This window comes from Psammomys obesus, unplaced genomic scaffold (assembly GCF_907164565.1).
Source record: "Psammomys obesus unplaced genomic scaffold, mPsaObe1.curated_primary_1811, whole genome shotgun sequence".
In the NCBI taxonomy this organism is placed as follows: domain Eukaryota; kingdom Metazoa; phylum Chordata; class Mammalia; order Rodentia; family Muridae; genus Psammomys; species Psammomys obesus.
This window is the reverse complement of record NW_026592890.1, coordinates 6,668,659-6,693,499: the sequence shown is the minus strand read 5'-3', so window position 1 is coordinate 6,693,499 and position 24,841 is coordinate 6,668,659. Positions and strand designations below refer to the sequence as shown.

Here is a 24,841-nt window from a genome sequence, read left to right as displayed (position 1 = left end):
CCGGGCCGCGGCCATCTTGGCGGGCCCGCCTCGCCGGCCGTGCGCTCGGGCCGGGAGAGGGGCGCGGCCCCGGGGGCCCGCATGGCTCGGGCCCGGGGGGGTGGGGAGCGGCGGACGGGGCGACCGGCCGCGCGCGCGGGCTTGGGGGTCCCCACGCGCGGCGGAAAGCGGAGCCGAGCCTCGGGTGCAGCCCGCGACCCTCGTTCCCCGGGGCTCCTTCCCGAGGCCAAGGCGTAGCGCGGGCCGCGCGTGGACACGCCCTCTCCGGGCTGCAACCAGTTTGTTAAAAAAAAAAAAGTGTTTTTTTCAAAAAGGTCCCGCCGTTGCGGTTTCGGCTCCAGGCAACGGTTGCTACCCGAAGTGCAATCCGCCGGGCGCTCGGCCCCGCCGCCCGCGACCCCGCCCCGCGCCGGGCTGGGCGGTGACTCACGCGGCGCCGCCCGGCCGCTTCTTAAGCTCGGGGCTGCGGGGCGCGCGCAGGGTTTGCCTCCGCCGCCGCCGCACAGCCGACTCTCCGGGCAGCCACCAGCCAGCCAAAATGCCCAAGCCAGTAAGTGGTCGCCGTCGAAGGAGCGGGTGGCGTGCGCCAGGCTGGCTTTCCTCGGGGAGTCAGCTTGCGTGGGCAGTTTCTGGGGACAGAGTTTGCTGGCGAAGGGCGCCGGCTGCCCTCCTGCCACCTGCAGACGCCTTTAGCCCGGTTGGCTGGAGCTCTCGGGTGGCGGGCCGCCCCCGCGCCCACCCCTCGGGGTCTTCGGGTGCTTTTAAAGTGTCTTGCCAATGGAACTTCCAAGTTCCTTAACTAGTTCAGATCGCACGGAGCTTCCCAACGCCCTACACCTGCTCGCCCGGTTCCTTCGAGAGACCGAAACCACCTGCAGCCCACACCTTCCTGGGCGGCTTGAAGGGCATCTGGGAGAGGAGCGGCTCTGTGCCTGGGCTAGCCTGGTCTCGGTCGTTTCTCGGAGGCTGGGGAGGAGCGGCCGGGCTAAGCTGGGTTTTTTTTTTTTTTTTTTGCTGGTCGCAGCAGGATCCCTATCGCGGGGAGGGTTGGCCGTGGACATGCATTGCAGATGAGGCAGTCCCGAAGGCTTGATAAGGAGGCTCGCTGGGTTCCGGTCGTGAACTTGGGCTAATTAACGAGCTGTGCGCTTGCCTCTCTGATCTTGAATCTGATTGTGTCGAGATTGCTGGCGGGACGGGGTTGGGGAGCAGGGGAGAAACGACTAGCAAGGCAGATCTTGAGTGTACACATTTCACCTGCCCATACACTGGGGAGCTGGTGAATGGGTGGAGGGCAGTTTTATGTCTTTGAGTTGAGATGGAGAACAGAGTCAAGATTAATAAAACTACAGAGTTTTAATAATTAATAAAACTACCAATAATTAAGCTACAGTTTGTTTCTAGTCTTTAGGGCTTACCTGGTTTTTACTACTTTTACATTTTATGTTCTCTGAAAGTAGCGTCTCTGGAAATCTTTTTTTTTTTTTTAATTCAATCAGGTTAAAGAAATTACTCATAAAATTATCCAGAAAAAAAAAGTATCGTTTTTTATCTAAGTTATTCATGAGAGAGTATTTTGGCCCCACACAAAATGCATTGCAAACTAAAAAGTGACTCATCCAGGCTCTACAGTGCTGTGGTGTAAAGCTGGCCCAGGATGTGGGCTGCAGCAGCTGCTGAGGGTGGGGGTGGGGGTCAGGACATTAGTTCCGGGCGTGGTTTTCTTGATTTCATTAAAACATACAGAGATAGTGGGGGGGGAGCTAAAGGGGAGCAGGAGCCTGTTTCCAGTTACTCCTTTTTTCTTGTCTCCTTACAAACTGTAATTTCTCTTTTATCCTTATTTTTAATTAGGAGCTACCCGTAGCATATTCTTTATCTTTATAACCAGCTTTAAGCGTGTAGTTAGTGGCAGAAAGTGTATTGTTAAGCAGCCATCACCGTTGTGCACTTTTCCGACATCGCTATTCTAAACTGATTCTCAGCACCCATGCAATACAAATCTGCGTTTTCCCAGACCCTGGCAATCACTGTACTATTCTACTTGTGTGTATTGAGTCCTCATGAGGACTGAAACTTACCCAGCCCATCCTGTCTCCATTAGTGTAAAGTGTCATAAGCCCAGGTCCTGCACTATGTCAAAACTGCCTCATTTTAAAGGCTTTCTCTCACCCCCTCTCCCCCTTTTATAACTGATAAGTTTCAATTTTAAAGGTCTCCTGTGGTTAAGAACCTTGTTCTGAAAAGAAGTGGAGTTGTTGAGCTGTTGAGGAAGAAGGATAACCATAGTCTATGAGTGTTATCAGCTTCAGTTACAGAGTAACTTTTTTGAATAGCCAGAGTTAACCATCTCCAGACTTTGCCGAGAGGGCCCCTTTTAGGTGCAAGGTGTGCTCCTGTGGAAGGAAATCCCCACTGCCCCTCTGCAGGTGGGGAAGGGTGTTAGAGACCTCTGTTGGATTGACCTCTGGGAATGGCCTAGTGGCCATCTCTAAGGCTGTTACTGGGAAATTGAATTTGTTTAGTTTGTTGGTGTGTGTGTGGGTGATTGGGGTTTGCTTATTTCCTGCCTGGGTAAGTGTTAAAGGAAGCATCCACCAGCAAACTCTGTAGGTATGTCCTTTAACCAAAAGGTTATTGACTCTGTTTAAGCCCAAAATGAGAATTTTCCTTGTGTGGCTTGAGTGGGGTTGGGTGCTTTACTGGATTAAGGGGCAATGACAGTTAACCGCAGACACATCTGAATTTTGGCTTTCCACATGGTGGTTGGTTTCTTCTCCCTGCCGAGTCAGATTACTTTGTTCCTAAAACAGTACAAATGACATGATATCTGCACCCTGCTTATTAAAATGTTGGATGTTATTCCTTCAGCAAGCAGGGTGGCGGCACAGAGGGCCAACATGGCTCTTTTCTGGGGGGAGACTCACAGTCTGGTTCTCCAACCAAGACAGAACTTAGCAAAGAAGGAACAGTCTCCCAGTTAAGACAGCCTCTGGGTGGGGTGGGGGGACCGTGGACCTCTGGAGAAGCCTGAACTTTGGCTCAATCCCCTGGAAGGCATTGGAGAGGGGGGTCTGGTTCTCGAGGAAGGACAGCTGTGGTCTGTGTCTGCGCTTGAACCTCTTTGGTCATTTTGGAGATCCATCTGGTGGGAGTAATGGGCTTCTGAGGAGGGCAGGCCAGTGCTCTGGAGTGTGCCTTGGCCTGTGCTCTTAGGGTGCCTGGATTGGGTGCTCTGTGGCCTCCTTGGGGACACGGGTGGGGTTGGTTTGATGAGTCGGTGCAGGAAGCAATTGCACAATCTTTTCAGGCAAAGTGGCCTGGGAGCTCCTCTCTCCCTTCCTTCTCTCTGTTCTCCCTAACCTGCCATCCTGGTCTGGTGGGAAGCTGCAGGCAAGCCCGAGAGAGAAGGGTGTTGCCTTTCAAGCCACCGTCTCAGATATCTCGAAGCTTCAAGGGGAAATGCCTCCCCGACACACCAATATGCCTTAACCAGGCTCACGTCCAGAGTGGTGCTATGGACCCAAGACTTACCCTTTGTTAGAACTTGGAAGCATGTTTTCATACTCGCTGTGAACTAAAACTTAGTTTTGCACTGCCGAGGACAGAGCCCACCACTGCTTCGTGCGTGCTAGGCAAGTGAGTCAGGGTAATTTCTGAGACAGCCTCCCCTCGTTGGCAATATTCCCTTTCACTTGGTATTTTAACAGGGATAGATTTCAGTGAATATACCTACAGGTTTTAAGTGCACACGTGCCAGCCCGCACACACCCCTTCATTGAGAAAAGCACATGGACACGCTCCCTGCCCCCTCCACATCCCCTTCACCCAAGGCAGATGGTGAATTAGGTAGCTAAGGTTTGGGCATGTGGCACTGGGAAATGCTGGCTAGGGTTACTGATCCGCCTTGTCATCACACAATAAGCCTCAATGAATATTTATAGCTTGGCCGCGAGTTTGGCAGACATTTGCTAAGTTCCCGTGAGGGGTGTTGAGGCCCCGAATGGCAGACAGAGAAGTAACCCTGTCACCGGGGGTTCGAGGTCTGGTTTCGGGGCAGTGTATAATCGCAGTAGATGCTGAGCTGTGGCTCTGGCAGTTGTGGGAAGGATGCTGACCAGTGAGGAATGAAGGAGTATTAAAAGGGGGTAAGCACCCTGGCTCAGCCGTGCTAGGAAGTGGGAGGAATGAGGGTTCCAGTCGGAGCCTGGTGTGGCGCTGTGCTGTGCTAGCCTTACTCTAGCTCGTTCTCTTAACTCAGGTTTTGACCTTCTGGAAGGAGCAACATGATAAGTGGCATAAGAGACAGTGGGACCAGGGGAGGTAAAACTGAGAGAAAGGGAAAAAAGCCATTTGTGGTAGATTGGATACACAGGGCGACACAGGCTGGGTAGGTGGCCTTCCGGTTTCTGTCTTGCACAGATGAATGGGTGCTGGGAAAGAACCAGTGATGGGGCCTGCCCAGAACATGCTAATAAAGTTGAAAACAATTCTGTTTTTTTTTCTTTTTTTAAAGTCTGACCTCACCCTTATTTTGCTGTTTTGGGCTGTGGCTTGTGACTGAGGTAGGGAAGGTTCTCGTAGAATGGGACTCTTAACTTCAGGAAGACAATGCTAGCCTTTGCTCTGCCTGGGGTCCAGGAACACGGAGCTTAATTTGGAGCTTAATTTGGCCATGGCTCTTTTTTTGTGTGGGGGGGACTGATCCTTTCCCTCTTTATTTCTTCGGTGTTGGCTTCTGTTAGGTTGCCACCCTAAAGGGTAACATTGTGATTTCTTACCATAAATGTGGACCATCTTGATTAATGTTTAGAGCCCAGGAGAAGAAAACAGCACCACCTAGTGAACTGTAAATCTCTTTCTTAGTTTTTGAGACTGAAACTTTTGTGACCCTTTGACCTTTTGGAGATCCCCAGCATGGCACAGTGTGCTGGGTCTCCTTTAGTCTTTGGGACAGTCCGCTCTACTGTATGAAACAGCTAAGTTCAGTCTGCTCTCAAAATTAGAAAAACACAGTTAGACCTTTACTTTCGCTGCAACATTAACTGCGTGCAGATTCTTGACTCTTATTTTTAATTTGCGCTATCGCTGTTGAAATATGAAATGCTTTTGGAAGAGACCAGAAGCACCCTCCTGTAGCATCCTAACTAACATGTTTACCCTCCATTGCGGTTGACTTCTGTAATTCAGGTGTTGGCAGAGAGTTCTCATGTAGCCCAGGTTGCTTAGAACTCACCTTGTGGCAGAGGATGACCTTGGATTTTTGCTCCTCTTACCTCCAAATCCCAAGAACTGGAGTTTCAGGTTAAATCCCAGTTCATGCTGTGCTGGGGATTGAACCTAGGACTCTTGTGCTCAGTAAGCAAGCACTCTGCCAACGGAGCTACATCCCCAGGCCAAGAGCTTTTTTTTTTTTTTTTTTTTTTTTTTTAAGAACCAAGCACTTGTTGCTCTTGCAGAGGACCTGGGCTTGTTTCCCAGCATCCGCCAAGGCAGTTCACAACTTCTGTAACTCCACTTACAGGAAATGTGACACCCTCTAGAATGTGTGTGATGTGAAGGCAAAACACTCATATAAAATAAAGATAAAGGACCAAACAAAAGCATCTTGTTAAAATGTGACTTTGACTGAGATATTTATTATTTAGCGAATGTACATTATTACTTAATAAAAATGCAGAGAACCACAAAATCTCATCAAGTATACAGCTTGCCCTTAGAGAAGCCTTTTAGCATCTGCAGAGCTCAGTCTGCCATCTTGAGTAAAAAAACGCTTCAAGTGCAAAAGATGCTACCTAGATAAACTGAGGCAAGGCTTAAATTTGTGACATTCAGACAGCCAATCTTAACACACCATAGGTGTGTGACTCTGGCGTGTGCCTCTCGGTATAAACTGTCAGGGAAACCGAGTTCTCATTCAAGCTTACCCATGATCTTCACAGGGTAAGGGCCACAGAAAATGTTCAGTAAGAAACAAATCCTCTGTCTCCCAACCTGCTGCTGTCAGGATCCCCTGGAAATTCTGCTTCCTGTGTGTGTGGTTTGTCACGTGGTGGGCCTGGTGCTGGGTGTAGAGGATATGAACACTGGCTTTGCCAGGGAGGAGTTCTGCTGAAAAAGGTGAGTGTTGACAAAGGTCATAGTGAAGTAGGAGAGTGACCAGGGGCAAGTGGGGCCAGGGCAGGCCTCCTGTTGGCCAGTTGCTAGGGGACAGATAAGGGATCAGGTGGAGGGCTAGGAACATTTCAGGCCACTGGCTAGTTCCTTTTTTTTTTTTCTTTTTTTAAAAATTTTAATTCAGTAAGGCCTTTTATTTATTTATTTTTTTTAACTTTCCAATACAGATAGGTGGCAGTGCTGTTTCAAAGGAAAAGGAAAACTTCATGACTATGTTACCCTTTTAGTTTAACATGTCTGAGAGAACAAACTTCTAAGGTGAAACAAATTTTCTGACTACAATTTAGCTTTCTCTGAGGCAAATTAGGGGTCAACGGGTGTCTCTTGGAATGGCACCACACATGTCAGGACAGGACAGGCATAGTTTGCCCTTTCTTGTGAACTGGAGGTCTCTTTCCACAACCAAGTGCTTTCTGTTTTTTTTTGTTTGTTTGTTTGTTTGTTTTTTCCTTTGGCCTGGGGTGGGGAACTCATCACAGTAGATGGTGGAGGTCTCTCTCTTCATTTAAGGAAAAGGACAGGTGAAGCATCAAGAACAGGCCAACCTTTTCTTTCTGAGGTCTCCCAGCTAAGAATGTGTTTAGGTTTTTGAAGCCTTGTTTTAAAACAACAGTGTGTGTAAATGCCAAATAAGACCCTTAAAGCCTAAGCTTTTTTTTTTTTTTTTTTTTTTCTCCCTGTGGGCCTTCACAGAAAGGGAAAAAAAAAAAAAAAAAAAAAAGCCAATCCCTTGCTTCCAGGTTAAAGGTAATTAGTGTCCAGCTTCTGTTAGACCTTGTGTATATTTTATAACTAGGCCAATATTTGGAAGGAGAACCACTCCTCTGTTTCTAGTTTTTACAAAACTGTTCTCATAAAACAGTCTGTTTGTGTCAGTAGGTTCTAAGTGCATCCCATGTCCTGAGCAGACTCCAGCTGGATAAACTGTCAGGGAGTGCAGGCAGGGTTGGGGCTGAAGTTATATTGTAACAAGACTGGCTAGGGCTGCCTTTTGTCTCAGAGAAAGTGGCAGTATCTTGTGTCCTCTCCTAAGCTATTGTCTAATGACAGATCTTTGGCACATGCTGAGAGCAATTTGTACCTGATATTTGAGTTGGAAAGAGAATGTCTATAAGTAAGTTGCTTTTTTTTTTTTTTAATCATTGAAAACTTAAAAATTAAACCTATCTGGAGTGACACTGACCCCTTACTCTCCATTATGTTTCACAGACCTTAGCTTTGCCTGTCTTGATGTTTGATACTTGTTCATTTGTGCCTTTCCTGGCTGTACAGTGAGATATCAGGCACTTTAAAAACCAAAAAAACCCAAAACATTATCTGCTTCCAAAAAGACCTTTAAATTCTTGTGTTATTGACTGATACATAGGGGATGGTAGAGCAGGTACAAGCCTACATTTCCCTGGGTGATTCAGCTCCCTCTGTGCCCTTAAACGAGAACCTGACTGCCTACTTGGGGAGATAGGGCTGTGTGTGTCTGTGTCTGTGTCTGTCTGTCTGTGTGTCTATGCACGTGCAGTGGGTATTTCACATACTTAGCCTTGTGCCTGACCCTGGTGGGTTCTACTTGCAAATATGAAGTTCTCATCTAATTGGAAGTTTTCTCATCCTGTGACAGTCATTCTTTTCCCTCCCACTTAGACAGCCCAATGAACTAGACAGATAATAAAGTTTGCTTTTGCTTTTTTGCTCTCGTTGTGAGTACTGATCACACCCTCCAACCGCCATAGACGGTATGGCCACCGTCTACTACCCTAGGCTTTCAGGTCCTGGAATTACATCAGCTAACAACAGAAGGCCTCCTAAGCCTGGATCACTGTTGCTTCCCTGCCTCTACACAGTCACCACAAACATCATGGCCGATGTGCATTCTAGCCTTTCCTGAGCATGCCCCACCTTCTCTTAGTGGCCAAAGGCCAAGGAGAGTTAGTACAGGCCTGAGATAGCATTTCTGCCAAGGGGTCATGGGGAGCAGCACCTCCCTCTGCCCCTCCCTAGGGAAGGACCTACCAGCTCTCAAGAAAGGTTGGTACGTGACGGGAGTAGGGAGTGGAGAGACAGATTCTTATTAAGATGTGGAAAAGCAGACAGATGGCTGTTACATACTTTGCAGCCTTGTCAAGGGGTGGTTACCCTTCATTCATTTATTAAGTGTTTTTGGGTGAAGAGTTACAGCTCTGGGGCGGAGTGATCAGAGTGGGTGGGTGGGAAGCGGGTCTTGCTTTTTCCTAGTAAATCACTAGAGCTGTCCGTGCATGAGCGCACACACTGCCTTGAAAATTCTGTTTTCACATAGATTTGGTGGTGGGTGTACGTCCGTATCTTCCAGGTCCCCTGAGAAATGCATCATCTGTCGGATCTTGTGGGTCAGGGGTATTGGTTGAGAAGCGTCTGCCTGTGTCTCCCTGGGGTGGCTGTGGTTGCTCAGTGTGTCTGGTTACGGGATCCAGCCTTGGTCCTTAGTCTTGGTCCTGGGATGGTGTTGTTCAGCACAGCTTAGAGCGGACCATCTTCACGGACCCAGTGCTGTTTGTGTTCTCCCCGAGGTGCGGAGGTATGGGCATAAGTAGAGCATCGCTGTTTGGGTGAGCCTCCTCGGTGAGCCTTAGCCAGGGAGGGAGGGTTGGGACAACTGTGCATCTTCCTAAGGAGCTGGCTGGAGAGGTCAGTGGAAGTGCCGGAAAGCAGGGCAGCAAAATGTAGTAGCTGAATTTGGACAGACCAGCCATAAAAGGACTTGTGGGGCCACATGCTAAGTGTATAGGTGATAAGATTTGACATCCTTAAAATACACAAAGTTCATTCTCTCTCTCTCTCCTCTCTTTCTCACACACATTCGCTCTCCTTTTCTCTCATTCATACCCCCCAGTAGATGAAGCATTCCGGAGAGTCAGTGGTGGTAGAAAATAGGAAGTGCGCCGCAGTCTTACAGCAGCTCACTGCCGTTCTGCTTTTGTGACTGTTTCAGTTGTCTGTAGGAGAGTTTGTGCCTTTCAAGTATGTTACGGGAAAGGAGGCAAGGTGGCCTCAGTGTGTGAAGGAGCTTGCTGCCAAGCCTGAGGACCAGAATCCCCAGAGCTCACGTGGTGGAGCGAGAGGAGCAGTCCTCTGCCGTGCATACACAGAGCACACACGCACTGGCACAGATATTTGCATCTGCATCTTCTTCCACCCGGAAATCCAGACAAGGCCCTGAAGTCACTTCACACACTGTAGGTGACCTGTAGGTGCTGATCTAATCAACAGCTGATGTCACTGTACCTGGGCCTTCGGCCTCCCCACAACACACACTTTTTCTTGTCTTTTTTTCCAGACAGGGTTTCTCTGTGTAGCTTTAGACTGTCCTGGACTTGCTTTGTAGACCAAGCTGGATTCGAACTCACAGAGGTCTGCCTGCCTCTGCCTCCCTGAGCACTGGGATTGCAAGCATGTGTCACCATGCTCAGTGCAACACACACATTAAAAAAAAAAATTTTATTTATTATGTACACAATGTTGTATCTGCATGTACACCTGTACACCAGAAGAGGGCACCAGATCTCATTATAGATGGTTGTGAGCCACCATGTGGTTGCTGGGAATTGAACTCAGGACCCCTGGAGAAGCGGCCAGTGCTCCTAACCTCTGAGCCATCTCTCCAGCCCCGAAACATATTTTTAAGGCAGCCTCTCATCAGAATTGCAGTTGACATGGAACCCCACAAACTGTTGGTTCCCAGCCATCCTGCTGTTAGTCTAGAATCCAGTACTTGGGGTGGGGAGGAGGTGTCCCAGGACTGGAAATTGGAAATGAGCATCATAAAGTATGAGGCATATACTGAGTGGAGGTCTTCTGCAGCTGTTAAGGAGGTCTGTCCTGGTGTGGGAGGCAGGTCAGGTGGGGGAGGGGCAGGGAACACAGATGATCTGGGCAGGGTTGGAGGTCAGGAGCTGATCGTGTTCTCACCCCTAAGCCAATTACTTGTGTACGTAACCCCTTTATGGTCGCTGGTTGTGACAACATGGAAATTGAAGAGCTTGGTTTAACCTAATATAACTTCAAAAGCAGAGAAGTTTTAAAAATATTTTTTTAAAAGTCTGCCTATTCAAACAGAGTTTATAAACATGCTGATTTACAGTGGATTTTTTTTTTTTTTAAGTAAAGTAAGCTGTTGGGGGCTGGGCTGTAATTGCCTCAGGCAAAAGGAAAGACTTCATAGGAGTAGCCTAACTCTCCTCTAAGCCTCCTTTAGGAAAAACGTTCTTTAAATTGCAAAACATTCCCGCTTGTGTGGCCTTAACTGGGGGCAGATTTGCCTCAGAAATCACACTGGATCTCAGTGTGGTTTCCGTTAGAGGCCTGGCCCCAGAATGACATGTTAGCAAGGAAATCAGGCTTTGCTAACGTCTCCATGTGTTCCTAGCCGGTCCGCCTCCACTTGACTGGAAAAGACTTTATAGACTTCTAAGTTTACAAAGAAAATAGGACGTCCCAGGTGGGTTTAGTCTGCAGGCCTTTCATCTCCTTGTGCTGTGAGCCGAGAATTAAAACCTAGGATAGTGTGTAGTAGCTGCCCTGGCTTGTCCCCACCTCTGTCTTTACGGGAATCTCCAGTTTGTGTGTATAATTAGGCAGGTATTTCGGCAAGCTGCATCCAAGCTGACGTATGTGTGACACAGCTAGTGAAACCAAAATCAGATGTCACGGGACCCAGACTCCGCTAAAGAGAAAGTGACCTTGAGCGAGAATTCATTTTGTCTAGCTTGGTGGAGGGAGGTGGGGGTCAAGCTATCTGGGCTTCTCCTTAGCAGCAGGTGAAATGCTTTGGTTATTCCCCCCTGCCCTATGTAGAGTGGTTTCTGAGAATTATTGTTTGATTCCCATGGGAATCCCAGGCTGGAAGGAATGGGGTCTGTCCTGGTAGACAAGCACACCCAAGGGTGTGAGAAGTTCCAGGTGCCAGGCACCAGGGAGCCGTGGCCTAGAGGGCTCGAAGTTCAGAACGCGTCCTTCAGATTGTTCTGCCCACAGGGCCTCCTGCTCTGGTGTGGGCTGCCCGGAGATCAGCGGGGAGGCCTCAGCACACCCTGTTCCCAGCCAGATAGAGGGGGAATGGACCCTCTTTTTAATCTGGATGCTCAGAAAGTTCCCTTCGGGTTCTACGGTCAGACTTTTTTCCCTGATCATAATGCGCACAGACAGGACTGGTTTGTCCGCTCTTTGTGACTGTTAAGCAGCATTGGTCTGACAGGAAGTGGGACTGGGGGCAGGAAGTAGCTTGCATTCTGAGACAAAAAGGAGCTACTGAGAAGAATTAGGATCTCGTTGCGGGTTCTCAAAAGTTATGGGAAAGCCCATCTGAGCCCTTAGCCATTTTCACTCTGGAATTCACTAATAAAGATTTTTCAGTTCAGAAGCTTAAAACCCTTGACTTAGATACAACCTTAGAGATAAAACACAACGGCTGTATATGGAGAGGTGAGTATCAGAAGTTGAGAAAGTTGCCTAAGACCTCTGGGTCTCAGTTCCCTCTGTTATTAAAAAGATTTGACTGTCATGAGGCCAGGTGCCTGCCTGCTGCCCAGGGGGCTGAGGCAGGGGGCTGGGAACTCTGAGGGTTGACTGGGCACTTAAAGAGACAGACACAGAGATAACACACAGGTGCAGAGATACACGCCAGCACTCATGCTTGTTCATGGGGTGGGTGTGCGGAAGGAACACGCGTGTGCACGCCCCCCCCCCACACACTAGGAATGCCTAGGAAGGAAACAGCAGCCACTGAGCGTCACCTGCAGAAGGGCTAGCCTTGTCACTGTTGTAGTGACAACATACATATTTATGTTGCAGGGTGGGAACCTTCCCAGGGACAGTCAGTAGTGGTTTCCAGGCCCAGCATCCGTGCCGGTATATTAGGATATTAGGACTTTAGTGTTTATAATACCATGGTGCTGCAGTGAGAACAGCTTGGAGAGGGACGTGGGAAGGGCGTTGTGTTAAATTTCATAATTCACGTTACTCACAACGTTCCTTCGGAGTGCACTAGTTATCTGTTCAGGGAGACGTGCACCTGCTGAGTCCCGGGATCAGCCTGGCTGCCCACACCAGGGATGTACAAGGCTTCTCATGCTGGGGTGGGGGGGGTTGGGAGAGTCTGTCATGCTGAAATATACTATAAGTATCCAAGCATCCCAGGGGTTGGGTATAAGGTGTTTGTAGACAGCTGTGGTGGTGAACATAAGCATGAATCATGAAGGGGGGGGGGACCCTTAAATTTGGCAGCTTCTGTTTTGCCAGACCTGCTTGCAATTAAAAATCGAAATGATGACTTGAGACTTTCATTTGATTTAAAGTTCATACTCATGTTTTCTAAACACCGAGGAAAGACAGTACCTACCATGAACTGAGACACAGAGAGAGAGCTGCTTGCTTTTCATGGAGTCAGGCTGGCTCCTTTGGCCTTGGCCTCTGTGGGTGCCGCTCTGCCCTTCGTTGGTGGTTAGTGCCGGGGTGCGCTCCAGTCGGCACTGTGGCAGTAAGGAGGCAGTAGCTCGATGGAGTTGGTCTTAAGTCATCCCCCGCCAGGAATTCTGTCCTTCCTGCATTCTTGCTGGTGAGCCCTAAAAACAGAGTGCTCAGCAGAAAAGCTGACACCGGCCTGTGCTCCAAATCCTGCCCCCAGGTCTCTGACTGTATTTCTATGAATGGTCTGACTGGCATTCATGGTTCCTGGGAAAGTTGAGGAGACAGCAGAACTGCAGGCCAGCACTTTGACCTCTGTGGCGCTGCCCTCTGGTTGTGTGACAAATGGAATCTTCTCGGCTTTGACATTGGATTTTTTTATTACTATTACTTAGGCAGTAAAAGATGTATAGCCCGGTGTTGTATCATCCCATGGACACTGTATGTCTCTGACACCATGCATCCTCGCCAGATGTCTTTGTTGGCCTGCTGTGTTAGAGACAGTGATACATACAGGTGTTCCTGCTTGCCTGACTGACAGTTTTTGTAGTAATGGACCCAAGGCTGAGCTTGCTTTTACGGATGGCAGACTTCCTAAATGTGTTGATTACGATGCACTGTACACTGTTGGGGAGGCAGTATGACACGGGACCAGCTCTGACTTAGAGAGATGGAGAGCTTGGTGTAAGTGACCAGCCCAGCCGAGGGTGCTCCCTGGCTTCCGATGAACTGTGGCTTCTCCTCGGGGCCTTTTCATCCCTACTGTGTGTTTCTCCTGCTATTTTCTCCTTCTCCACACATCAGCAAAAGTGTTCCAGAATCCTAGCAGCAAGAGCTTAGACATATGCCGGCCTGCCCTTGATGCCCGGTGACAGGTGTAGCTGTGGGTAGGAAGTGTGGGAAAGAGCCGCCGTTGCCAGCTGGATTAACAAGTACCACTCCAACAATGTAACAGATAAGTTTCTTAAATAAAGGACCCCATATCATCAAAATTCTCTCCGCAATACTCTTGTGATATTTTGGTCAGCTCTGGTTCAGCAGAGTAGTTCTTGCTTTGGCCCTCTCCAAAAGAAGGGATAGCTTTGTGGGATTTTAAGAAGGGGTGAAGTGCTACAAGTAAGTGCTTCCTAGAAATAGTAACAATAGAAAACAAGGCCTGGGAGTTGCCCTTCGGCAATTTTACAGACTTTATATAGGTTGTTGGCCATCAAGGTTTAGGGGCTTAAGGATAACGGGGCGGGTGCGAATAGGCACCAGGTTTCTTTTTGAGAACACTCTAAAACTAGCTGGGTATAGCGGCACACACCTGGAAGCCTTGATTGGCGCAGGAGGATTGTACGTTGAAGCTGACCATACTATGTAGCAATACCCTGTCTCAAACAATAAAAAAGTCTAACACTTGATAGCAGTGTTCATTGTGTAAGTCTGTGAATGAGTAAAAACCCCAAATTGCATATTACAAATGGGTGAATCTAATGGCATGTAAATTATATTTCCTCAAAGCATTTTAAAAAGCACGGACTCAACAGGAAAGTAAAAATATAGACTTGTCTTAATTATCCCTCCAGTAGCCTGAAAGAGCGGGCACACAGCTGGCGTCATTTGTGCCCTCCACACCCCGCTCTGAGGACGAACACTTCCAAGCATGTAATACCCAGATACCTGAAGGTTGTTAGAAGTTGCTGAAGTGGCACCCCGGCTGGAATGCTGGGAAACAGCAGGGACACTGCGGTGATAAGGAAAGCTGGGCCCTCAGCACAATCCTGGGCCCACATTGAGCTTTGAGCCCCGGCAGGTGATAACGGGCGCAATCTTATCACTGCATCCCCTGCCGCCTGAAATCCAAACATTCAAGAGCCACTGTTTGAATTTCCTCCCGTTCCATGGTGTTCCTGATACTTGCCTATAGCAGAAAGGAGAGGTTTCACCGCAGTGGCCACTGAAGTTCGGCCTGCCCCTTGGCGACTGTGTGTCTGGAAGAGTCAGTCCAGAATGTATCCCTGTGTCAGGACTTGTAGGTTTTTTTTCTGTTTGGTTGATTTTTTTGTTGTTGTTGTTTTTAGACAGAACTTGTACGGGTGTTTTGCACTGACTGTAGAAGTGAGCATAGAAGCCGGCCATGATGGTGCACAGCTTTAATCCTGGCATTCAGGAAGCAGGTGTCAGATCTCTGTGAATTTGAGGCTAGCCTGGTGTACATATGGAGTTCCAGGGCAGCCAGGGTTACCTGGTAGAGAGACCCTGTCTCAAAACAAAGTGTAGAAGAAATCTTAAGCTAAGTTCAAGTCTTTCAGTGATACTATCCAAAGGAAACTTGAGTAACAAGATTGATTTACCAGAGAAAGAGCCGGGAGATAATTTAACATAAATCAACCTTGGTAATTACACATGGGACAGATAGGAATAGATGGCACAAAGTTTCACAGTTTGCCTTAGCTAAACAAAGGAGCAATAGATGACCTTGAGACATGGTCCCATCCCCATGTATTCCTATTCCTGCTCTCTCTCAGGTTTTCCAGACAGGGTTTCTCTGTGTAGCCTTGGCTGTCCTGGACTCGATTTGTAGATCAGGCTGGCCTCGAACTCAGAGATCCACCTGCCTCTGCCTCCCCGAGTACTGGGATTACAGGTGTGTACCAAACGACACATTCGTCTAGAGAACCACACAGCCACTGACACGGCCAGAAAGAGTTGCCAGGCGGATTTCAGACCTTACATGTGACTCAGGTTGGGGAGTCCACGTAGCTGAAGAGTGGGTCGTGTGGGAGAACAGAGCGACTCTGGCCTTTCTGCCTAGTTATTGGGAGACCAGCAAAAAGAGAGGCTGGGTTTATTTGCTTTAGCAGGGTAGCTGCTACTGGTTTGTTCATAACAAAACCAGGTTGGGTGACTAGGTTTTTAATCTCCATGGCACAGAAGCGGTTTGGCCTGCCCTGTGGCGTGGCTGCCAGGAAAGGTCATCCCTAAAATTGAAGTAGATGTCCATGAATGTGTTCTGCTGGCTGCCTGCTACTAGCCTCTATCTACTGTTATTTTCTTCCTTGTGGTGATGTTATTGGCTGTCCTGTGTTCCATCTGCATGCCCCTAAGAAGGCAGGCCATCTGCACCCTCACTTCCTACCCCACATCTCTGGACAGACCTTGTTTCCCCTGGAAACGGTCCCCCAGCCAGCTGAAAATATCAACCTAACTTGCATCTAGCCTTTCTTTCAGACCTGAAAGGCAGGACTCACAGCTGTCCTTTTGCAGCTTAGGTGACTGAGGCCCAAGGACAGAACATCCTCTGCTCTGGGTTGAGGAACAGTCCCTGACACCTCCATTCTTGCTAGTGTCCCAGTGATGCCTGCATTTGGCCTGTGCTCAGAAGCTCTTGGCTTGATTTTAAGAAATACAAATCCCTGAGCCAAGCGTGGTGGCACACACCTGTAACCGACAGCATTCTGGAGGTCAAGGCAGGAGGATCATGAGTTCTAGAATAACCTAGGCTATATGCTTAGACTTTGTCTCAAGATAACAAAAGGAAGATACAGGTTCCTAGACTCTGAGACTGACGGGTCGGTATTTAAGTCCAGGGAAGCTGTTGAAATCTCCCCCAAGGGAGAGGACGGGGCAGAGGAGACAGGACAGTGTGTGTTTGTATGTTTGCGGGGGGGGGGGGCTGTGCTGTCTGCTTATGGTGCCCACAGATGCCTATACATCCTGAATGAGCAAGGACATGGGAGATGCCCATCAGTAGGGTCAGGCCTGTTTAAACTCATCACTTCTGGGAACAGTAGGTTTAAACTGAGCTAACCTAGACTTAGTGGCAAACAGTGCTTTGAAAAGATTTATTATTCTGCAAAGGCGGGTGGAGTCAGGGTGAACAGGCCTCTATTCAATCCTGGTACTAAATAATGTGTGCATTTTGTGGTTGAGTGGTTCTTGCGAATGCTTGTGAAAGGCTAGTTGCTTTTCATTAAAAGCAAAAACAAAACCACAAAGCTTTGTTTAAATTTAATTTCTACTGGCCAGTTTGATCCTTATTTTTGGTTTTAGGCAGTTTGGTTCAAAGGAAGCCCAGCACCCTGATCCGGCAGGAAATGAGAAGAAACTAGCCCTTGCCACCAAAACCAAAACCATTGATCAAAGTTGTGCTGCTGCCTGGGCCGCTAGGATCATACACATGTTTGCTAGAGACTCACTTTCCTCATGGGGCTCGGCTACCATCAGTACCATGTTAGTGTGGCTTGCGTTCAAGACTGCCTCCTTTAGAAAGGAAGTCTAAATGAATGAATTTGGGGTGGAGAGAGTGTGTTCCTGCTACTGGTGTGCATGTGGAGGTCAGAGGACACGTCAGGAGAGCCCTCTCCTCCATCAGTCACGTAAGTGCTAAAATTAAAGTCAAGTCGGGCTTGGTGGCCGGCGCCTTGACTTAACGTGCTGAGCCATCTCAAGTCAGGAGAAGTCGTTCTAAAGGAGCTGTAGGAAGCCGCCATTATTATTAACCTGAAGAACGCTGCCTATGTGCACGCATCTGTACCTTTCCATTTGAAGCAGTTGAGTGTGATTATGTTGCTTTGGGATTTCAACATCTTAGAACCCTAGGTTTGAATTCTCTCACATCCGACTCACCATCGTAGAACGGGCATAAGAGGCACATGTGTAATCTTAATCTCCACTGCGTCCCTGTCCCCCCCACCCCCACCCAGATAGGAACTAAATGAGTGATTTATAGTATGTTGGTAAGCCGAGATAAATCGTACTCTTTTGGGTATTGGGGTTGGATTTAAAATGACTAACTGGTGGGTGTGTGTGTGCATGTGCGTGCGTGTGCGTACAGGTGTTTATGCTGACATCGATACTGGCAATGCTGAGATGAATATCCAGGAGCTCAAGTGGAAGAGCCCTGGGCTGCACCCCAGCCCTTCAGCATCACTTCTGACAAGTATTAGATGCAAATTATCAAGACAGTAAGAACTGCCATGGGCCCACTGCTCTCGAGTCTTTGGATTTGTCAATCAGTTAAATTCTTTGTGGGACCATCCTCCTGTCAAGAGGACCATTTAATGCCCCTTTATTTCTGTGACATTGTTGCCATTCAGACACCAGGTGCATCCAAATCCTCAGAGTTCATTAAAAATCATCATTTACCACACAAACCCAGCACTGGGGTAACACGAAGCGATGGGTGTCCATGTGTGCCCTCAGTTGTCGAAGACTGATCTCTCTCAGGCTCCCGTAACGTGTATATAAACAGTCCTGTTAACGTTTAGTAAAGCTCCAATTAAAATTTTGATGAAAGTTTATGCTGCGTTGCAGCACATTGTTAAAGACTTAGAAACTGAAAACAACCCTAATGGTCTTTCTAAACACAGCACGGTTTAGCGTGCTGTAGGCGAAGGCGGTGCACGCCGTATCTGGGAATGTATGCTTGGGGAGTGGTGCTTTTGGATGTGCTTTTAGGTGACTTGTCACACCTGTGCTTATTTAGACACTTCCTCCAAGGACAATTGACGGCTCTGTGGTTCTTGGGATAGTCTTGTAGAAAGATCTTCGTGTCCTGATGCCAGCAGGGTCCTCAGTGGGACACAGGTGGGCCATACGTGCTGAGCGGCGCACACCCATCAGCTGAGCAGGGTAGCCCTGGGCCTTCAGGGCTCTGCTCTTCTGCTGGACCGCTGCCTGAGGGGTAGCTCCAGCACACCCGTCTGTCATGAGGACCAGGACTGTGGAGATGGCACTGTGTATGTGTATGTGTATGTTGACTTGGCCCCTTCAGGGAGGGTTCTTTTGTTTGTTTTTCGTTTGGTTTTGGGTTTTCAAAAGAGGGTTTCTCTGTGTCGCCCTGGCTGTCCTAGAACTTACTCTGTAGACCAGGCTGGCCTCAAACTCAGAGATCTGCCTGCCACTGCCTCCCAAGTGCTGGGGTTAAAGGAGTGAGCCACCACACCTGGCTTAGGGAGGATTCTTAAAAGTTTGGTGTATGCCCAAATCAGAGCTAGGGATTGTCTTTTTGGATAGGGCTGGTGGAGGGAAGCCATCTTGTGTTGCTGAGGCTGTGGAGATTAAGCCTCTGCCATGGAAGATGGGGATTTACAGATTCTCACAGACCTGAGCAAGCTTTAGAGGTATGCTTTGTACACTCAGCTGAGCTATGATAGCCTGAACCCGCACAAGTGTTTATGAAGCTACACACTTTCCTTCCAGAGTTGTCTGAACTTTGACTCAAATAAAGCCTAATCAGAAACCTAAGGTGGCACATAGCTGGGTGCGGTGGCACATGCCTCTAGTTCTGGCAGAGGCCAGAGGATTGCCCGTGAGTTAGCGGCCAGTCTGGTCTACATAGTGAGCTCTGGGCCAGTCAGGGCTACACAGTGAGACTGTCTCCAACAAGCCTCAAGAGGAGATGGGGATTACATTTTAAATTACTAATAATGTGCTGTGTGTAATTTCCAGAAGGGGTGATATCAAGTGTGCGGTGTGCGCATATCTGTGTGTGCAGGCGTGTGTGTGTGTGCCTGTGCCTGCCAAGGCCTGGAGTTGATGTTGGTAGTTGTCCTTAATTGTTCTTCACTCTATGGAAGTAGGGTCTCTCATGAAACTCTTAAGATCTCCAACTCCAACTAATGTAGGCTTCTGGGTACCCAAACTCTGGTTGCCATGCTTTGATGTCAGGCACTTTACCCTGAGCTATCTTCACAGCCCTACAGCATCTTTTTGTGGTAATTTACTGGCTTTCGTGTTATCTCCAGTGAGATGACTTTTTGTTTTTTCGGAACAGGGTTTCTCTGTGTAGCCTTGGTTATCTTGGACTCGCCTTGTAGACCAGGCTGACTTTGAACTCATAAAGATCTACCTGCCTCTGCCTCCTGAGTGCTGGGATTAAAGGAGTATGCTGCCACCACACCCAACTAAACTTTTTAGTCTGTGTGTGTGTGTCTGTGTGTGTGTGTCTGTGTGTGTGTGTGTGTGTGTGTGTGTGTGTGTGTGTGTGTGTGTGTGTGTGTTTTGTCTGCATATGTGTCTGGTGGACATGGAGATCAGAAAAGGGCATCAGATGCCCTAGAATGAGTTGCAGACAGTCATGAGCCACCATGTGGGTGCTGGAGAACTGAACCTGGGTCCTCTGCAAGAGCAACAAATGCTGGAGCCAACTCCCCATCACCTGGACCCCCTCAGTTCAGGCCCTCCCCATCACCTGGACCCCCTCAGTTCAGGCCCTCCCCATCACCTGGACCCCCTCAGTTCAGGTCCTCCCCATCACCTGGACCACCTCAGATCCCGGGAGTGTTTGTGAGGTACCATTCTAATGGAGCTTCCTCTACTTGCTCTCATGTCTACCATATGAGCTAGTGTGGATAGACTCTATACCGCTTGCTTATCACAATTTTAATTTCAATCGTCCTTTTTCTTGTTTCTGCTTTAGCATTTTAAATGGCTGCATGGTGTTCTATCCTCTTTGATCTTCACTCATTGTACCATTTTTCTGTCAGTTACTAATGTCACCAAACTGTCAGGCACATAGCCCCTCCTCCCTCCTGTATGCTTTGCCTTGGTGTGAACCTCCAGCTGGCACCTCAGGAGCCCAGTCTCCCTCAGCTTGCGGTTATGGGGGTCATGAGATAGTGTATGGGGAAAGGTGTTATTGAAGATTTTACAGACCTAGCTGGGCGTCAGTGGCGCACGCCTTTAATCCCAGCACTCGGGAGGCACAGGCAGGTGGATCGATGCGAGTTCGAGGCCAGACTGGTCTACAGAGTAAGTTCCGGGACAGCCAGGGCTACACAGAGAAACCCTGTGTTGGGGGGGAAAAAGATTTTGCAGACCTCAACATGAACATGCTTTATTGATGCCCAGAACCTGTACTTGCTGAACCTTACTTCTGCCAGCTGTCCCTCATTTTGGGTCTGTGGCTGGTGTTTTGTGATTGGCGTGAAGACGTGGTAAGAGTGTGCAGCTTCTGTACGACTGCCAAACAGTTTAAGAGGGAGAGGGGGGGAGGCTGCCAGGAGAAGATTCGGGGAAGTTTAAGGGTTTTTATTCTTTTCTGTTTTCCAGATCAATGTCCGGGTGACCACCATGGATGCAGAGCTGGAGTTTGCTATCCAGCCGAACACCACTGGAAAGCAGCTGTTTGATCAGGTCAGTCTCTTACGTTGGGAGGGAACTGACCGCTTAGGACAGGTCTGTGATGGACCAGTCCTTTCGTCTTCTAAGCAGATTGACTTGTTTTGTTCCCTTGAGGTTGACAGAAGAAAATGGCCTTTGAGAAAGCTGAGTGCTGTTCTGGTTCACGATGGCATCCACTTGGAGATACCTGGAAAGCCGGGTCTTTTTGCTAGCTATTCTTAGTTGATAGCTTTCATTTGGTAACCGGCCTTGTTCATAGCACCACTACTCCAAATATAGTTTTGTCAAATGGCTCAGCCCTTCCCAAAGTGGACTAGAAAGCATTAGTTAGCGTTGTCCGACAGCTGTGTGTCAGGGTCAGCAAGGCTCTTTTGCAGAGGGGCTAGATAGGCAGTCTTTTAGGTTCGAAGACCATGTGGTCTGTGTTGTAACTGTTCATTCTTTCCACTGTTATTGAAATTGGCCACAAATCCGTGAATTGAATGAGCATGACCTTGTTCAAATAAAAACTATATGGGGCACTGAATTTTAAAAGGGATTTCCTGAACCTTCCAAAGAGACAAAAGAAAACAAGACAAAACAAAAGAAGAGAACCACATTCTTATCTTGTGGGCCACACAGATAGTCCACAGGCCAAAGATTTGGCGTCCAGCCTGGTAGAGGCTGTCTGCTGCCGCCTTGTTTAGACTCCTCTTCTGGGGTCCAGACGGAAGCAGCTCTGCTAATGTGAGCACTGTGACAAGGACAGGGCAGAGCGCATCTGACACCTTGTGGTTCTGAGTGCATCGCCCTGTGGTCCCTCTTGCTTTTGTGAGGAAACAGAATATCCTGTGTTCTGTTTCTTAACAAAATACCTCAGGTAGCCGGCTCCAGCAGGCGGTTCCTCTGCCAAACACTTGGTTTTGGAAAGCAGCTTTTCCGGAATGTTCTGCACGGCTCTCACATAGAATGGAGAGAGGGATCACCCCTTGTTCCCATCTTGTGGTGCAGGGCTTGGAGAAAACCCTTTTCGGCTCCTTGTTCTGTGCCGACTTCATAGACTAAATGGGCCCAGACAGTAGGGGAGGGATGACCAAAGATGCCTGTGTAATGCTGCTCAGTGCATCCGGGCCCTCAGTGGGGTCTACAGAAACCTTTTTTTGGGAGGTGGCAGGGGAAGTGTGCCCATACCTCCTTAAGCCTGAGGTGAATGGCAGAGATGAAGGAGGGCAAATTCTAGAGAGTAGAAAAGGGTCTTGGCATACAAGGCCAAAGGTGAGTCACACAGCACCTGATCTCTCCCCAGAGCTTGTCATTCCAAGTGGCCCCACTGCCTCAGGGGTGGCACGTAGCATTCAAGGTCCAAACCAGAAGATGGGACTGCTGACGCTGAGGAGACCTGGGAAGGGGATTTCGGCACCGTTGGAGGCTCCAGGTGCCGCTCACTGCCCATGCTCAATCCAGTCTTCTCTGGAAAGTGACACAGGGTAGAGCAAGGTGGCCCTGCAGCAGAACGCTGGTGCCAGGGCATGCCCAGACCTGTTCTGCAGGGCTGGGTGTGGGTCCGGGCTGTCAGTCACTATTATTTGAAGGTTGTTCTCTTCTAGTGAGATTTTAGATATTTTCTGCTCCAGGGTGAGGCTGGATGAAGAATGAAATCTAAAAGGGTCACCTGAAAGAGCCCCAGAAGAAGCTGGACACAGGCACTGAACACTGGGAGGCACTGCGTCCAGGACCTGAGCTTGAGCAGCGCTCTGCCCGGCCCCAGCTTTGGCTCTTGAGCACCACCATTCCTTGTAATCCAGTGCTGGGCCCAAAGGCAGAACTGCTTTCAGAGCAGAGCAGGGAACTGTAGTGTGAGTGGAGAAAGGACCATAGTCATAAACCCAAGGTAGAAGAAGCTTGTTCCAGAACAACCCTCTAGCCTGATAGAGCCAATCGAAAGGGACCACGTCAGCACCCCACTGTGTCATCACCCTCACTGTGTCAGTCAGCGCCCACCATCCTGCCTCTGCAGAAGCCTCTTCCCTCTCAGTCTGGGCTGCAGCTGGAGAGCCAGACGGAGCAAGAACTGGCCCTGGATGTTCTGTGGGACAGGAGGGCTGGGACACAGCGCTTCAGCTGCTGCTTGGGGTTGACTGATCAGGCATCCCTGTCCTTGCCGTCCAAAGCTGGTCATGCAGACCCTTCCCAGGGCAGTGGGAACGGATGGCTTCGTGGGAGTGTGGGATTCCCCTATAGGGAGGACCTGTGACCTATGGGGTGGTTTCAGAATGGCGCAAGCTGTTTAATATGGTATTGTGGAGGGGATAGGAAGCCCAAGTTCTGAAACGAAACACTGAAGACCATTTACCAGGAACGGTAAGAGGCGGACGGCACGTCACTGAGTGTGCTGGCCTTGGCTGTGCTGGATGCTTGCAGACTGGCATGTCTGTCCATCCACACAGACGCAGGAGAGGACTCAGAGCAGTGGAGGAGCAGGTCAGATGGACAGGAAGCTCTGACTAGCCGCTCAGGTCTAGGCGGGAGCTGCAGTAGGGTAGATGGGGTGGAAAGATTAGTGCCAGCGCCTGCTTGTTAGCATGTGTGGGACTTTCCTGTGCAACCTTAACCTTGTGTCACCTCAGATAAGGCGCGGGTTTTTGGGTAGGACATCTGCGCTCAGCACAAAGGGCATGGACTTCACATGGCCCTGGGAGCAGAGCACTGTGAAAGAGACCGAATTCCTTCACGGATTTGGTATATCCCTGCTGTTCTGTAGGCGAGTAGAGGGAGAAAATGAACAGGGCAGCCCTTGGCAGTTAATAAGCAGAGACTCTGGAGTGGTAGCAAGCATCTGCCCCCTACAAATGAAGGTAACAGGTGTGGCCAGGGTTTTATTGGAGATTTCAGGCTTAATTTAAGCCGTTGCCTTGTGTATCTGGGGAGGTCTCTAACCCCCACCTTCCTGCCTCACGCCTCTTAAAGTGGGATTGCTAGATACCATCACACCTGGCTTCCTGTCAGTCTAGTGTGTTTACCTTAAACTTCACAGGAACTCTTGAGAAGCATGGAAACCTTTTCTAAAGGTTTAATGTTGCCAGTCATGGCATTTAAAATCACAACATCTAAGATTTGGGACTTAGTTCTTTTATTTATTTATTTTTTTAATTACATGTGTGTGCGTGCATATGAGTGCAGGTGCCTGCAAAAGCCAGAAGAGGGGGGTCAGAGCCCCTGGAGGTGGAGTTGCAGGCTGTTGTGAGCTTCATGACTTAGGTGCTGGGAACCAGACTCAGGCCTTCTGCAAAAACAGCATTTGCTCTTAACCACATTGCCACCTCTCCTCCCTCGGGGACTTAATCCAGATGATGTTTGGATTAAGATGTTTGGACACTGCTTTTCTGTCCCCAAGACACTCGTTAGGATAACCAGCCTGGAGAACTTTAACGACATAACACAGGAAGCTTTCCCCCTCGTGGTGTTCTTGCTACAGTTTTGGATTGAGATCTTAGCGTGCGATGAGGATTTCACGTTTCTGGAGGCTGTTGACATGTGAACATGGCCCCTAGCCATTGCTCTCACAACCCTGGAACCAGTGCCACCTACTCCCTGCCAAGGGCCTTTGCCTGTCCTCAGGAAGGTAGACTCCAGCTGGCTTACGGGAAGATGGATCAAGTGTTGTGCTGGTTATTAACAGCCATCTCCCACCTGGGTGCCCTGGTGCGGGGCAGTGTGCCTGGACATTCCTGGAGATGGACTGGTGGTTCTGTGCTCTCACCACAGCCTGAAGCAAGGGGCTTTGGGTGAGAGTTTGTAAAACTTAGATAACCCTGAGTCTGTCCAGATTCAGGCTAAAAATGTGTCGTTTGTGTTTTCACCTGACATCTGTGGCTCAGAGGTTAAGGTTGAGACTCTAGTCCTGTTCATTGTACCACAGTGTCAGTCTCTGGGGCCTGCTGAGCTCATGGGGGAACCTGCTGTTGCCTGTGTTGAGTGGGTTTCTCTCTCACAGTGGGCCTCTCGCTCTCTCTCGCAGGTGGTAAAGACCATCGGCCTCCGGGAAGTGTGGTACTTTGGTCTCCAGTATGTGGACAATAAAGGATTTCCTACCTGGTTGAAACTTGATAAAAAGGTAAGTAGAGTTAACTATTTACGGGCT

The 24,841-nt window shown here is 49.0% G+C and overlaps 1 protein-coding gene across 1 annotated transcript in view; it reads left to right on the top strand.

Moving 5' to 3' along the window:
* The first annotated feature begins 458 nt into the window (after positions 1-458).
* Ezr (ezrin) overlaps positions 459-24,841 on the top strand; it is a 43,361-nt gene continuing 18,978 nt past the window's right edge. Inside the window, exons 1-3 of the mRNA XM_055615947.1 lie at positions 459-550; positions 20,650-20,733; positions 24,719-24,814. Coding sequence (XP_055471922.1) covers positions 539-550; positions 20,650-20,733; positions 24,719-24,814 — 192 coding nt within the window. The 5' untranslated portion in view covers positions 459-538. The remainder of the gene's footprint in view (positions 551-20,649; positions 20,734-24,718; positions 24,815-24,841) is intronic.